This window comes from Loxodonta africana, chromosome 6 (assembly GCF_030014295.1).
Source record: "Loxodonta africana isolate mLoxAfr1 chromosome 6, mLoxAfr1.hap2, whole genome shotgun sequence".
Classification (NCBI taxonomy): domain Eukaryota; kingdom Metazoa; phylum Chordata; class Mammalia; order Proboscidea; family Elephantidae; genus Loxodonta; species Loxodonta africana.
The window spans coordinates 88,066,726-88,083,170 of record NC_087347.1 but is presented as its reverse complement, the minus strand read 5'-3'; the positions used below and the strand labels follow the sequence as shown (position 1 = coordinate 88,083,170).

Sequence of the window (16,445 nt, the reverse complement as noted above, 5' to 3'; positions counted from 1 at the left end):
TTTTTTTTACCCAGCCTTACTGTGGCAGTGGGTGATACAAAAAAACATGTAATACCATTGTCTTCTGCTGGCAAACTTGGCCAGGGTACTTCTAACTATAAAAGTGATATGTCAAAATATCACTACAAAATTACTGTAAAAAAACACCATTTACAGCAACTGAAGAGTTTTAAGGAACCTATGTATTATATGAATCAATAATAACCTGAATACCCTGAGCTCTGCTAATAATTTCCACCATTTAGTGAATGCAGGTACTGTTGTATTAAATTTACACGATCTCGTTTAATCTTCACAACAATCTTATGAGACAGGTAATATTGTGCCCCGTTTACACACAAAATAACTGATGATCATAGAGGTTAAGTAGCAGAGCAGTCTTTCTGAACCCCAGTCTATAATTTACTACCTCTGAAAAACTTTAAGCAAAATTTTAATTCTGTAAAAGGATTTTTAGCTAAGATCTTAATCCTATATCCTTGTAATAGCTGAGATGAAGTCAGTTACTATTGGCCAAGTTTTTATCAAAGCTTTAAAAAAAGGAGGGATGATGTAAAAGAGTCCAATTTTGTCTAGAAAACTGGAAGTGTTAATGAAAGAGAAAACAGAAGCTGATACTAAAGTATATTTCTAATTTTCCACTCATCTTCAATCTTAGAAGGTTATACCAATTGCCATCAAGTTGATTCTGACTCATGGCGACCTCATGTGTGGTCAAGTAGAAATGTGATCTATAGGGTTTTAAATAGCTGCTTTTGTGGAAGTAAATTGCCAGGTCTTTCTTCCAATGTGCCTTTGGCTGTACTCAAATCTCCAATCTTTTAGTTAGCTGCCGAGCTCGTTAACCATTAGCACCAAGGTTATACGCCTCTTCAAAAATTCCCAGGCCACATAAAAAAGATCTCCCATTCACTAGGTATTCTGGGAAATAGAAATCTATCAACTATTCTACAGAGTCAGCAACCTCTAACAACAAGCCTGAAGAACACCATACTTATCTATGACAGTATGAGATAAATGATTTTAAAACATTTAAGAATTAAAAGCATTCATGAACTCTGCTATAAAAGTCTAGCTCTGCCTTAAGATGTAAAGATGTGTTAATTGATTTTTTTAAATGTTTACTAGAAAACATGGCATAAGTTTGATCTTTTGCTCCAACCTAAATGGATCATCTCTCATAGAAATTTGGCTTTGAATAAAGAAATTCTATAAAATACATGGAAACCCTAGCGGCATAGTGGTTAAGAGCTATCGCTGCTAACCAAAAAGTTGGTAGTTCAAATTCACCAGGCGCTCCTTGGAAACTCTGTGGGGTGGTTCTACTATGTCTATTCCACTATGAGTCGGAATCGACTCGACGGCAGTGGGATTTATTTTGGTTTATAATATACATAGTTGTGTATTTATGTGTTTATCAATTTCAAGCTCCACACACATAATTGTTTTATTTTTAAACACTTAGGACAGAAAAACATCAAAAAGTTCAACACATATCTTCTCACTTTAGCAAGGAATATACAATTGTGATTAATTGTTAAAAATTTATATAGCTTAAATTTTATATTATGAGCAGTCAGAGATGTGAAACAAGGAAAAAAAAAGTTAGAGACACTATGAAGGAAACAGAACAAATTAGCAGTCTAGGATACCTCACCCAGGCTCTGAGGAATAAACAGCTACCTGTATCTTCTCATTTATATGGTATATGGTCACTGAAGACATTATCTTATAATTAACTTTTTAACTTGAAAAATATCTTTTATGGTTTAAGAAATTACTTGTCTCCTTTAATTTTCAAAGATTAATTTTTGAAGTAAGTTTATTTTTGCATAGAGCCATACTTGGCATCACTTAATATTTAGCAATTAGAAAGAATGAGGTTGGTGTATAAGCGCTGATACAGAAAGATGCTCAAGATAAATTAAGCGGGGGCGGGGGGAGAGCAAGTTGATTCCCTTTCTGTGCAAGCCTTAAAAGCTTAACACCCACCTTTGTAATTCTAAACACACAAGACAATATGTAATGTGTAAGTCCATTTATTTTAGAAACCACAAAGAATACACATATATATGAGTGAGTAGTGAGGAAATGTGTGTGTGCGTTCATACACGTGCATATGCATTTCTGGAAAGATTAACAAAAACTCTTTAGGATTCCCCTGGTGAGTGAGAATGACAGTGTCTTCTATTTTAAAGCATCCTGTTCTATGAGATTTTGTTGTGGATAGTTGTTGCATAATAAAAATAAATCAACAACAGAGAAGTCAATATTGTGATGGTGTTTTACAATAAACAGAAATAATCTCTTAGGCATTTCCTCCGGTTTTTGGTTTTATTCATAGGGATAGTAAAAACCCATGGGAAGAAATAAAATCCTGTTAGTCTTCTAAGTCAATTTTTATTATTACAACTTTATTTTACATTGATACATGTTTACATATATGCTTGTAAATAAAAGAGAGTTACACATACATTGATATGTATATTCAGAGAGTCCCAAGAGGCTTCACGTTAGTAATTACTAACTCAAAATGCATAGCAGAACAGCTTTTGCGGTGTCAGACCCAACATGGGAACTTTTATCTTGAGATATATAATATTATACTGTATAATTTTTTATTGTAATAAAATATACACAACATAAAATTTGTTATTTAAACCTTTTTCAAGTGAACAATCCAGTGGCATTGATCACGCAATGTTGTGCCACCATTACCACTATTTGATTCCAAAACTTTTTCATCACCTTAAAGAGAAATTTTTATATATAATTTTGAATGATAAATTCATTTGAGGTTATTAGACACTTTGATTGTGATAAATGATACTTTCTAGAGATTTTAAAATACTTTCGATTAAATCTATTAGTTGGGCATTTAAAAAAATATATATATTAAGACCATAGAAGAACCCAAACTAAAAGACTGGGGTTACTTACCAGTAATTGGAGTTCCCTGGCTGAAAATTTACTCCACAGATCTACGTATTTTGGATTTATTCCTATGTTCCACCTCAAGGAACGGGGAGCTGAGAATTTCCAGAAGGCTGGCACAACCTTGAGGCATGTGCCAAGTGCTGATTGATTCCCTTTCTGTGCAAGCCTAACACCACCTTTGTAATTCTAAACACTTAGGGCAGGATGTGTTTATGAGTGTGGATCTTGAAAGGAGATTACCTAGTCAAAGGACTCCAGTTACCAGTGAGAATTCTTATTTTTTCATTTTTATTCTAACACAAATATCTATTTTTTAGAAATCAAAAGCAGTGTCAATCATTAATAAGTCAAACGACATAATAGGGTAAAAATCATGATTGTTACAGTGTCACATACATTGTTTCTTACCTTGAGCTTGCAGTTTTCGTAGCAATTTGGCATCTGTGTTATCTAAAAATTCAGCACTGCCAACATTTGGAGGTCGACCCTTTCGACGTCTCATTCTGGATTCCTCTCTTACTCGCTGTCTGTCTGGATTTGGTGGTCTTCCTCTACGGCCTTCCATTGCCCTGATACGGGGAATGACATCCTCTTCTTTCAAAAGACACCACTGCATTCCCTTTTAATTAACATTTTATAGAAATAATATATTACAAACAAAATAAACATGAGAGATCAGTAAGTAAAAAAAAAAAAAGTAAAATTCAGAGACACTTTGAAATTTATAAAGCTGGTATAAACTTCAGGAATATTATTTACTCAATTTAGATTTATAATTGTTTAGAGCCTTGGGCATATAGATATACATCTGTATCTCAATCACCATTTCTGAACTAGAATGACCACAAAGTTGGCAGATATTTGAAAATATTAGTTGTGTGATGACACTCCCATGGATTGTTCTCATGGGTTATCAGATCAGACAAAACATTAGGCTAGCCAAATAGTAGGTGAGTAGAAGTTTCTCTTTATAGAAATAGTCCAGCTAATAAATGAAGAAGGGATGTAAGAGTTAGAATATCAGCAGTTTGTAATACCTAATGAATTAATGAAGCCCTGGTGGCATAGTGGTGAAGCGCTTCACTGCTAACCAAAAAGTCAGCAATTCAAATCCACCAGCTGCTCCTTAGAAATACTATGGGGCAGTCCTACTCTGTCCTGTAGGGTCACTATGAGTCAGAATGTACTCAAGGGCAACGGGTTTGGATTTTTGGTTTTAATGAATTAGTGGATCTAACCATTGAACTTGAATGGTTGATTATATCACCAAAAATTAAAAAAATCAGACATTCTTAGTCCCCTGATGGAACTTCATACCATTACCTATAAAGCAGTCTTGTCCCCCAAAAACAAATCAGACCTGAACATGACCAAGCATCTAGATTTAACTACCATATTTTTATAGGTAAAATAGGATGAGGGGTATATGTTAAAGTACCTAGCAAAATCCAGTTTGCGGAAAACCCTACAAATAACCTAGTTTCTTCACCAGATTTTTTTTTTAATTTTTATTGTGCTTTAAGTGAAAGTTTACAAATCAAGTCAGTCTTTTATACAAAAATTTATATGCACTTTGCTACCCACCCACTGCCGTCGAGCCGATTTTGCTATATACTCCTAATTGCTCTTCCCCTAATGAGACAGTACATTCATTCCCTCCACTCTCTCTTTTCTAGTTCATCTGGCCAACTTCTGACCCCCTCTGCCCTCCCATCTCCCCTCCAGGCAGGAGATGCCAACCAGATTTTTTTTTTTTAATTCTGTAGTTTTTAACTGTTAATTATCAAACAGATTTCAAGAAGTAAAAAATAATGAGGGAAGGTTAAAGGAGTTTTAAAAGATTATATCAAACATTCTCAATATGAGTATCTTATTTGGATATTGATTCAAATAGACAAACACGAAAATTATGACAATTAAGAGACAACTGAAATTTTGAACGATAATATTTGATGATATTAAGGAAGTATTATTTTTTGAAATGTGATAGAAGTCCCTGAGTGGTGGAAACAGTCAAGATGAAACTGAAAGATTGGTGGTTCGAGTCCGCCCAGAGCCACTTTGAAAGAAAGGCCTGGTGATCTACTTCCCCAAAATCAGCCAATAAAAACCCTAGAGAGCAGTTTTACTCTGACACACATCTGGGGGTGGGGGAGGGTCACCATGAGTTGGAATTAACTTGATAGCAATTGGCTGCCTGGCTTAAAGTGTGGTAATTGTATTGTGGTTCTGTAGAAGACAAGAGTGCTTCTCTATTAGGGAGCCCCGGTGGTGTAGTGGTTAAATGCTATGGCTGTTAACCAGAAGGTCAGCAGTTTGAATCCAGCAGCTGCTCCTTGGAAACCATATGGGGCAGTTCTGCTTTTGTCTTATAGGATCATTGTGAGTCAGAATCAACCCAAAAGCAAAGGGTTTGGTTTCTTGGTTTTATCTGTTAGTGATGCAAACTGAAACATTTACAGATGAAATGATAAGGAGCACAAGATTTGCTTCAAAAAAATTAAGGTAGGGAAGAAGAAGGTGTAAAATAATATTGGCCATAATGATAATTACCAAAGCTAGTGATGAGTTTTATGTTGTTGTTAGCTGCTGTTGAGTCAGCCCTCAACTCACGATGATCCCATGCACAACAGGGTCAGACCATTGTGATTCATAAAGTTTTCATTGACTAATTTTCAGTCCACCTTAGTCTGGAATCTCCGCTGAAATCTGTTCATCGTCACAGCAAGACACAGCCTCCACTAGACAGGTGGTTGCTACACTTGGGGATTAGCTGAGACTCAAACTCGGGTCAACCACAGAACCACCACAGGTTATAGTATTCTGCCTACTTGCATACATATTTGAGATCTCCCATTACTAGCATCCTGATTGAGGCACACATACACACACAAACATAAAGCTAGTGTATTACACAAACAATCCTGCTCAGTGGATAGACACAATCTGAGTCTGGTTTTCATCTATCCTGCATACATTAATCAATATAAATACATTATATTATATTCCCTTATTTATAGTCCAAAGTAATAAGTTCAGATATGAGAGGCATTCTTTTAAAATAATTATTCTATCATTATTATTAATTTTTAAGCAGCTAAGTCCTTTGGTGTAGAGGGTAAAAAAAATTTAAATATACTGTTCTCTAAAAAAACCTCAAACTAAGAATTTAGTTTGGACTGTTAGAGGTAATTATGCAACCAAAAACAATATAAATTTCTTGAGTTATATTTCATGCCATGGTTCCTAACCTGGGGCAAGGAGTCTACGAATATTTCAGTCAATGGGTACTAAATAAAAATACAAATACTAATCACACTATCAAAACAGATAATAGCATTATCACTATGTTCCAAGCACTGTATTGTTTCAGGCACTCTGAATAAACTATATACTTTAATCTTCACAATAGCTCTACCGCATATGGTATGTTTTATTGTCCCACATTACAACAGAGAAAATTCAGACCCAGTAAAGTTAAATAATTTGTCTCAGGCACACAGACAGTAAGGAACAGAGCTATGATTCAACCCTAGGTCTGTCTCACTTTAAAACCTCTGCTCCTAACCACTACATATACTTAATTGATATTACAAAGATGTTCTTATACCTGAAAAGTGACTGATCACAACATTCAGTCATAAAAGTACAACCAAGATTATATCAAGACTGTGTCAGTAAAATAACTAGTGCATCCAGTCACATTTCTATATGTTAAAAATAATACCTATACTAAGTTTGTTAAGTAATTCTCATGTTAAAAGTAATTTTGAAATTCTGAAGAAAATGAGAATTTTTTGATGAGATTTCAAATTAAGTCCAAAGGAACAAGAGTTGTACCACCTGCATTTTTAGGCCATAAACCTCTAAGAGGGAAGCCATCAAAACATTTTTACGTTCACCAGCATCAGAAGCTTTTGATTAGTTTAGGTTTTCATTTTTCTATTATACTTTTAGGCACTAAGACAGCATGAATCATATAAATTGAAAAATATAAAAGTGACATTTTTGATACTTGCAGCAGAAGAGACTAATAAAAAGAATTTGTAAATGAATCTGAATTCAGTTTTTAAAGTATCTTATTAATAACATAATCAATTTTTGGCCAAGATTTATGAACTTTTTTTATCCAGATATAATTTTTACATAGTTACGTTTTTATTTTCCTAGGAAAATATACCTGTGTCAAAAAAAGGAATAGAACATATTGGTGCCCAAAACTTACCAGACAAATAGTGACCATATCATTTATATTTTGCCCTTGACATTTAGAAAATACTTTCTAAGGGAATTGCATACATTGGGTTACATATAATGTTTTCTGACTCCTAGATTGTAGAAAATAAGAAAAGGGATGGTTAGGAAGATCTGAAGCTTTTTTTTACAGCTTTAATTCACTAAGTAGCCAAAAGAACTGTGGTTTTAAAAGGATTCTGGAAAATAAAATAGTTGTCAGTAAACTCTCGCAAATACAATTTACATACTTGATTCATACATTACTTGCTGTGTTGTCAATCAAAAATATACATCAAAAAAAAATTTTTTTACATCAAAGGCAACTTAATTTATTCTTTTTCTTAGTTTCTAAGACTTAAGATATTAAACATTTCCTATAAATAATCTTTCTTAAGAATTTTTAAAACATGGATAAAAATAAAATGGAGGATCAACATGATGGAGATAGTTACAGATTAAGTCTATTATACCCATATAGTTCTGCTTTCAAGGGTTACTAATTCAGCCTTTCAGCCAATAACAAATTCATTTCTATAAATACCATAGAGAAGAGAATAAAAAAAGAAAAAGGTTTATGTTTTATTTCATAAGATTTAACAAAAGAATTAAGGTAAATAAGTAAATGAGATAACTGAAAGTATACTGAAAGACTGTATGCATTATAAACATAAAAGTTTCTGTGACTTAAAAGTTTGTTGAGGCTCTTAACTCTGAGCAAGGCGCAACCTTACCTAAAGATGAGCAAGACAGAGTCCTCTCCCCTAAAGTACGAACGGCTTTAACAAGGACCTTGGCTCAAGCTATTCTAACTCAGGTGATCCAAGGACCACACCTAGAGTAGCAATGAATGTGAATAGAAAATTCTCAATTATCCACATAAAAAATTAATGAGGGTCTGGATTAGGGCACAGAAATCAGGGCTGGGAAGGAAGGCATTTTTGGAAACAGACTGACTGGAATTGAAGATTACCCAGATGTGAAGGAGGGGAGCCTGAATGGAAACTAGAAATGTGGTTAAGGTTTGGAGTATTCTCTAAGTAACATGGAAAACGGAAATGGAAGTGAGGTTTTCTTCCCAAAGCTGAAAGACAGAATGGAAGAATACTTGAGGAAACTGCAAGTAAATTTATTCCCTTAATTTTTTATGACTTAAGAAGTAAACAGCTTTAAAGAAAACGTCTATTTCAAATGAATTAATTTTAAAATGTTTTCTTTATTCAGAAATTTCAGAGCAATACATTACAAAATTTAATTTTAATATGACCTTTCTATTTCAGCATTTCTATTATTCTTAATAGAAATTATTCTTAATAAATGATACTCTAAAGTGTAGCTGAACATCTCATAAACAATTGGCCTGTTTTCGTCTTATTTTACAGACAGCGAATCGTTTAATTAACTGGGTTTCCCAAGTTTCACTAAAAGCTAGTCTAACTTGTGGTTTACCAGCAACATGTTTAGGTCTTAATGGATGTGCTCTCGAGCCTCACTCCTGCTTCATGTTTATGTCCTAGCTTGTCTTCATTTTTATTTTGTTTGATTGTATACGCTTGTAAGCTGACCTATTTTTTTTGGAAAAGCAGTATATAAGTAAATGAAGTAAACCAGTCTACCACAAGTCAATTCACTGATCTATTTGCCAAGTTTTTGAGGATTTATTTTTTTTAAGTTTTAGTATCACCAAGATTTTGCTGCAGCAATATCACTATGGATTTGCAGTCACGTGTCACTAAATATCGATTTCCCATATTAACATCTGAGATGCCCAGTACTTCCTGAATGCTCAATGTTACATACATGAATGGATGGACTTTCCCTCACTCATATTTTTCTGGATTAGGACCTGTATCTACCCCAGTCCTTACCTCTGGCAGTAAAATAGTTTTAAATCTGGATTAAGGCATTCCATCTGACAGTTTTAGGCCCATTAGTCATTCTGTGAATTGATCATTTAACATGTTGATTCCTGGCTAAATGATTTTCAGTAAATTTATCTATAGCTTAACTTTGGAAACAAAGTTGATATTTTACATTCTTTCCCTTTGAAATAGTGTTTTCAGGATCTTTTACTTCCTAATAATTCATTTATAAAACTTTTAAAATGTCATATGTAAAAGGGAAGTGATCTTAAAGACCTCTTAATATATGTATTTCATATTACAGAGAGGGAATTAATAGCTAGATAAGTAGGCCTCGTTTTTCCAAAATAACATACGATGCTTAGGGCATCAAACATTTTGGACAGAATTTGATATTTCGTATTTTAAGAAAAACATTAAAATCAGTATTATGAAAAAAATTAGAACTTTGTTCAACCTCCTCATTCCTATTTCACAGATTAGTATTATTTCAGTTTTTAGTTACTTTATGGTGCCAGAAATAAGTAGTAAAAAGTTGACATACTTTCCAGTGTTAGGGATTCTTAAGCCACTCTAATCATGTAAGTTCTTAATATCATATATTGGATAGCATATTTAAAGATATGAAGGAGTAAGCGCAGCTATCCGGAGGGTGGGGGGTGGGGTTGGGGAGGTGTGGGAGGAGGCATCTGTTAAAAGCAGTTGAGAAAAATTAGGTGTGGTACAATGCTGACTATGCTCTGCAGTTACTCACATTAGGCTAGCCTCTAAGAATTACAGCTTTCAGTATTTCCTGAGCCCTACACTTTCATTCATACAGTTGGCGTCCTAGTAAAGGCCTTGCCTAGGCACCAAAAATCCTACCTGGTAGATTAGCGACATAAATTCCCAGATTTATAGGTTCCTGGTACTGATCTTTCATATTCTCAGTATCCACATGTGTCGACAGCTATGTTGCATTAGGTTTGACAGTTAACAGCAGAGTTGACTTAGAACTCTGGTTGTTGTCTCTCAATCTTTTGTTCTTCACTCATTTGAAATAATTACCAGCATTACAATTACGCCAGAGACTGCCTGTTGCCTGCTGTACTGTCAAATTTCCCCTTATTCCTTATTAACAAAACCCTGATTTTAGTTGGGTAGCATTGTTCCTAGTAATCTTCCCCAGACCATAAGTTTTTCTAAGCCAGTGACCATAACTTCTGTTTCTTTTGTACTCTTCCGTTACCCTACCAATGCTAGTTTTTTCTCAAAGTCAGGCTTTCATTTTCATTTCTGCAGTGAAATGTGTTCAAAATTTTCTTTATGGAAGATGCCTTTACAGGAAATTTATTTGAAAAATAAAATGCCTGCACATTAAGTATTTGTCGCAAATATTTATTGACTAAGTGACTAAGAAAAAGGGCATCTCAATAACAATGGTTAACATTTTACTTTTCTCATGGCCTTATGACATTAAAAGAATTTTTTTTAAAGAAAAAAAAAATCAGAAAAAAGCAACATTTTCTGAGTCACTTCTAACTTTTTCCTTTTCTTAGTTTCCTTTTGCTCTTTGACCTGAATATAGTAGACATTCAATAATCTAAATGCTTATGGACTTCCTGATTGAAAGAAATAAGCTTAATTGTAATATTTATGCTTAAATGTCCTATACTCTACAAATTTCCCCCCCAAAAAAAAAAAAAATGCTTTTCAAAGTAGCTCATCATATGTTTAATCTAAGTCCTAAGAAAAATGTGAATACCTTTTCCCTATGTATCATATTTAAGTCAATAAAATTAACCCTATTTTATACTCATCAAAAGATCCCTGGTGGAGCAATGGTTAAGTACTCAGCTGCTAACTGCAAGGTTGGCAGTTTGAACCCACCCAGCTCCATAGGAGAAAGATCTGGTGATCTGCTTCCATAAAGATTATCCCAAAACCCATTACAGCCAAGAAAAACCCTATGTATGGTTATGGTGCAGTTTTCTACTCTGTTACATGGGTATGCTATGAGTCAAAAATCAATTCTATAGCACCAAATGAAGAACATATTTATCAAAATCTTTCTAGTTCAACCACACTTTCTATTATTCTGACAATCAAAAACAAAATAAAATGAAAATAATGACAAATATTAGATTCAACAAGTTCTTTATAGTGTGATGAAGCAGAAGTCTGTAAGAAATCTATTTACACCCTTTTCAAAGGGGCTTTGCTACCTAAAATAGTTAAAAGAAATTAATTAGAAAAGTAGTCAGCTAGTATAGAACGAGCCTATAAAGAGTATATGGTTGGTTTTGCTCCATGCAGTTTATTACCTCTAAAATCCTGGCTTTCGTGGAAGCTGGTAGAAAGTATTAGATATTTAACTACTGATAGATGCTGACAAGTACCTGATTCTACAAATGATCTTTCACCACATTTGTGCACTGAAGTAAATAAAAAGATAATAAATATATTGAAAACTTTTTTCCATTTCTTTTGTCAACACTGTCCATATACTTGACTTAAGGGCTTTTCTTTACTTCTTGTTTTAAAGATAATAATTACATTATTTTCTTTCAGCTAATAATAAATTTACTTAAATTTCAATAAACTCTCACATCTCTCACCTGATTATACCGTACAAATTTAGTCAATGTTTTCAACAAATGTTTGTTCTTAATAAATATATGTATAATCTCTATGTCAAGCTCAGAAATATCAACTTTAATAAAAATTTCATCTTTAAAACATACAGCTTTCAAATACCACTGTTGCAGTTTTTGAAATGCCTTAAATTAAATCAGAATTTACAGCACCAATATTGTCACTTTTTTGGTAAGTTTTAAGAAAAAAAGAAAAATATGGTGGAGAAAATATAATTTCCAAGCCAAATATTTTATTAGGGGAGTGATTATGAGTACTGATGAATCTCGCTTGCTATCAATCACTAAACGTAGATATATATAAGCCTGGAAAACTGTAGCTGTAACATTTAAAATCATTTGGTACAATCTTCATGCATCCGAAAAACTCTAAATGTTTAGCTTTACTGGATTACATGGGGTGAAAGTACTTGCTTTTAAAGGATAAACCAAACCCACTGCCAATGAGTCGATCCCGACTCATAGCGACCCCACAGAGTTTCCAAAGCTGTAAATCTTTAAGCAAGCAGACTGCCACATCTTTCTCCCACGAAGTTGCTGCTGGTTTTGAACTGTCCACACTTCAGTTAGCAGTCGATTGATTTAACCACTGCATCACCAGGGCTCTTTCAAAGGATGGGAAATTGTTTTCTACATTATATAAGTACTACAAACAAATTTCAGAAAACGTGAAAAATGCAAGAAAATAGAAAATAAATGATCCTTTGTACTCCAACCATTACATCCATTATTAGAAATTTTACACATTTTCTTCTAGTCTTTTAATATGCATAGCTTTGTTGTTTTATAGCCATCATTTCATTCACAGGCTTTGTATAAAGGCAGGCATACTGTAAACACACAAGGATCACCACTGCATAGTAATAGTCTCTTTGTCCCAAACTATACTTTACATTTTGTGCAAAATTTAGGCCAATCAAAATAATTACACATCACAGTTAACTCTGTAACAAAAATATATAATCTTTGTTCATTTTCATAGAAAATTGTTATACAATTACTTTCTAATTAACTATATGCTTATACACATTACTCATATAGAAACGTATATGGCTATACAACTATATGCATTTCTAATTAAACACTTCCTTAGATTACTTACCTTTACCTATTTATCCCCTAAAAGCATCCTGAAATGAATCCAACTCACTAATTTTTTAACTGAAGAAAAGTGCTCTCAAAATTGCTAGTATTTTCCCCTAGTATAAGCTGCATGCTGGCAGCTTAACACATTCTGGATTTAATAATTCATCACATCTCTTTGATTGGAATTGATCTCTGAACAAGACAATACGCATTTAGAAAAAAACTGATTATCTTTAATAGAAAATGAGTGGATGTCAAAGAACATTCTGCTCTGCCTAATGAGGCTTTATAGATTAAGTGTAATTATCACTTAAACAAAGCTAAAAATCCTTTCTGTATAGAACAGCAATTAGCTCTCCTCTCAAAACAAAAGCTTATTGAACTTATAAAAATAAAGATATCTTTTCATCGTTAAGAAAGTAAGGGTCTGACTATGAACCAAAAGATTAAAAAATAAGAATTCTTACTTGAAGTATTATTACCTTTTAGTGACTGTATTTTGAACTAAAAAGCTGATCCAGTACACACAGACTATGTAAAATAACAACTGTGTTTCATTAAACAATTTTTTTTTTTAATTTAGAAAAGAAAAATCCTAGAATATATTTCCATAAAAAAGTTAAACCTCAGATAAATACATTTTGGTATTTTACAACTACCAGTAAAAAGACAGGTGAATTTGGACATAACTTGTTCCTTAAAAAATCATGAACAACAATGGAAAAAAAGGGTTTATGATGTAAGCAGAAAAACAGTGCCAGAAACCTTGGCTTCTAGCTATGCATCTGCCTTGTTAAGGCCGTATGACCAGGCTGTATGACCTTGGGAAACTCTCTCAATCTTCTGAGCTCTGAGAATAAAGCTCTTGCAGAATGAGGAAGGCCTTTCCATTTCTATACCTATAAAATGAGAGGGTAAGATAGGATGGAAAGCCTGCCTGTTCACAATAGAAAATACCAAGGGCCAGGAAAAATTTCTTTTTCAACATTATAATGGGTGAAACGGGAAAAAGAAAGGTTCAATCAAAAAAGAAAACAACAACTGGAGTTGGCTGAGCGTTTTTAACCTTTTTGAAACATTTTTATGCATATAATCTCATTTTAACTCTACTATAATCCTATGAGACTGGAAATGTAATTATTATTGTGTTCATCTGATAGATAAAGAAATTGAGGTTAAAGGAGGTATTATCTTTTTGTTTTTCAAAATCAAAATTATTTCATAGATTATCAAGATCTAGGTCTTTTCACTTCTTAACTAGAACTCCTTTCAATGGAGCCAATAAAGCTAGAGGGGATAATAAGTATAGACAATATGAGTCAGAAAGGAGTCGTGTTAGCACAGTGATTAAAACACTCCGCTGCTAAACTAAAGGTCCAAAATTGCTGCCACTCCACAGGAGAAAGATGGGGCAATCTGCTTCTGTAAAGATTTCAGCCTTGGAAACCCTATGGGGCAGTTCTACTTTGTCCTATAGGGTCATAAGCAACTTGACAACAACATGTTTGGTAGTATGAGTATGAGTTGGAGTCAACTTGGCGGCACATAAAGACAAGCTGAATACAAGTTAGTAACAGAGGGAAAACATTAGAGTTGGAATCGACTCGACGGCAGTAGGTTTGGTTTTGGTTTATGCCGTTCAAAGGGAGCTATGGTGATAAGTTCAGGAATACACAATTATATTAAAAAACTCAACTTCTGCAAAAAGCAGAAATTTCATTTACCTCATTTTAAGGAAGAAAAAAAATTCACCAAACTTGTGAATAATGTATCATATGTCATGGCATAATCAAATAGATAAGATCCTTTCAAAAAACTAAGGCATATTTATCCTTTTTTGGATTCACTTATAAAAACATGATTTTTCTCTTTTACCTTTTAGGGGACTAATGATTTCCTGTATTTCACATGAACATTCAGATAAACTATATAATCATTGATAGAATTAATTGGCAGGAAAAAGGTTTACTTGAATATGAAAAAGACAACTAGTATGTCAAAGCTCCTTGTTACTGAAACATAGTAAATTGAGGCCTTAGTGAGTGTTTACCATAAAGTTATATGTATAGCTTTACAAATAACTAACAAAAGGCAATGCTTCGGAGTGTAGTGAAATTTAATTCATTGAAGTTATGGTACTACTTTTTGGCTTAAAGACTGTACTTTTTAAAAAGTGGATACCTGCGGTCCATCTCTGGCTTCATAGAAGTCACCCACTCTTATTTTTGCACTGAAGCTGAAATTGTCCCTTGAGATATCCATTATTCCATTTCTGCTGAGATACTGAAAAAATCACATATTTTTCCACTTCAGGTTTTAATAATTACAACCCAGCTTTGATGTATAGCTATCTTCAGGACACTAATGTTTTGTATATTCTATTAAGGGGCTAAAGATTTATAGGAGATCAATTTAGGTTAAGTACATTAGTCCCAGACAAGACTTTTATTTGAGGAGTACACATTTTTTTTTTTTTTTTCATAAGCATGCTTGATAGGTACCAAATGTATATTATTTGGTGAAAAGTATGTACCTTTATTACTTCGGGGTACTGCCTAAGTTTCTTTCCACATGGAGCATAATATGCTACTTCTCCTTGAAGGCGCCCTCCAAAGTTTCTTATTCTTGTCTCTCTCTGCCAGCTACAGATAACAGAAATGAGGATTATGACATATTTAATTTTAAAAAAGCTTCTAAAAATAAAAAATTAAAGTACATGTGCTCTTTAGAAAACAAGAAATATACAAGAAAACAAAAATAATCTCATACAATCCACAAACATCTACTACTAAAATTATTTACATTTAGCTAAGTAATTTACTAAAAATAAAGGATTAAAGTAAAAATATTAAACACCATTAAATTTTTAAATCATAACTGGTATTTGGGTACTCAGAAATATTCAGTTAACATGTGTCTTTCTGTAGTAATTTTTTTTAAATCTGAAAAGCTTTAAGTGAGAAGGGTAAACTTGGCTCACTGCTCTTTGAGGCTCATAAACATTCAGTTCTAAACTCATCAGTTTCAATAAAACCATTTTAACCGAATTCTGCTTGAAACCCTCAGTTTTGCCCACAGTGGCTTTCACTGTCCTTTAATTCTATCTTAAAAAAAAAAACTTCGAGCACTCTTAACTATATTCCTGCCTTTTGCCAAATAATTTGCCCTTGGTTCTTTTTCAGTCAAATTCCACCTGGCTGCATGATCCCATCCCAGTTCTGCCACGCCTCTGCACAGCAGGTGGCTTTAATTTTAGTTTTCCCTTTTATCAACTTCTCTGCCTTTTGCTCTGGTACTTTCATACTAAAAAATACCATGCAGTATATTCACTTCTTTTACTAACAGTAGAGAAAAAGAAATCCGGTATACACCAAATATACATAAACAGATGGGGGGAAAGCAAAAAGAGAAACCTTATTTTGCATACCCATATTCCAAAGGAATACGTAGTTCACGTTCATCTGTTACTCTTCTTCTTTTGGAAGTGCCTTCAAGAAAATTCAACCAGTTAATATAAAAGGTTATTTATTATAGGTGACAATTTTTGGGATAGTTTAGAAACTTTTTTAAAATAATATTTTAGCAACTTGGATTATCTAGTGTATTCCTATAACTTGCACATTATTTTTAGATTTTTTCAACTGAACATGTATAAGGCAAGGTATTTTGATTTTTGTTTTGTCTGAAAGTCAGA

General features: G+C 33.3%; 1 protein-coding gene and 1 long non-coding RNA gene across 26 annotated transcripts in view; one reads left to right on the top strand and one right to left on the bottom strand.

Annotated features, from left to right (window-relative positions):
- The window catches only part of BAZ2B (bromodomain adjacent to zinc finger domain 2B), a 463,153-nt gene that overhangs the window by 68,833 nt on the left and 377,875 nt on the right, over positions 1-16,445 (bottom strand). For 17 of the 23 annotated variants that reach the window (XM_064287090.1, XM_023542904.2, XM_064287092.1 and 14 more), the window contains 4 exons: positions 16,179-16,239; positions 15,285-15,393; positions 14,933-15,034; positions 3,346-3,556 (listed from right to left, as the gene is read on the bottom strand). In XM_064287090.1, the coding sequence (XP_064143160.1) occupies positions 3,346-3,556; positions 14,933-15,034; positions 15,285-15,393; positions 16,179-16,239 (483 nt within the window). The remainder of the gene's footprint in view (positions 1-3,345; positions 3,557-14,932; positions 15,035-15,284; positions 15,394-16,178; positions 16,240-16,445) is intronic. The other 6 variants (XM_064287078.1, XM_064287080.1, XM_064287086.1 and 3 more) reach the window with 1 other exon arrangement.
- Positions 1-16,445, top strand: part of LOC135231548 (uncharacterized) — a 125,658-nt gene that overhangs the window by 81,297 nt on the left and 27,916 nt on the right. The gene's annotated exons all lie outside the window — the stretch shown is intronic.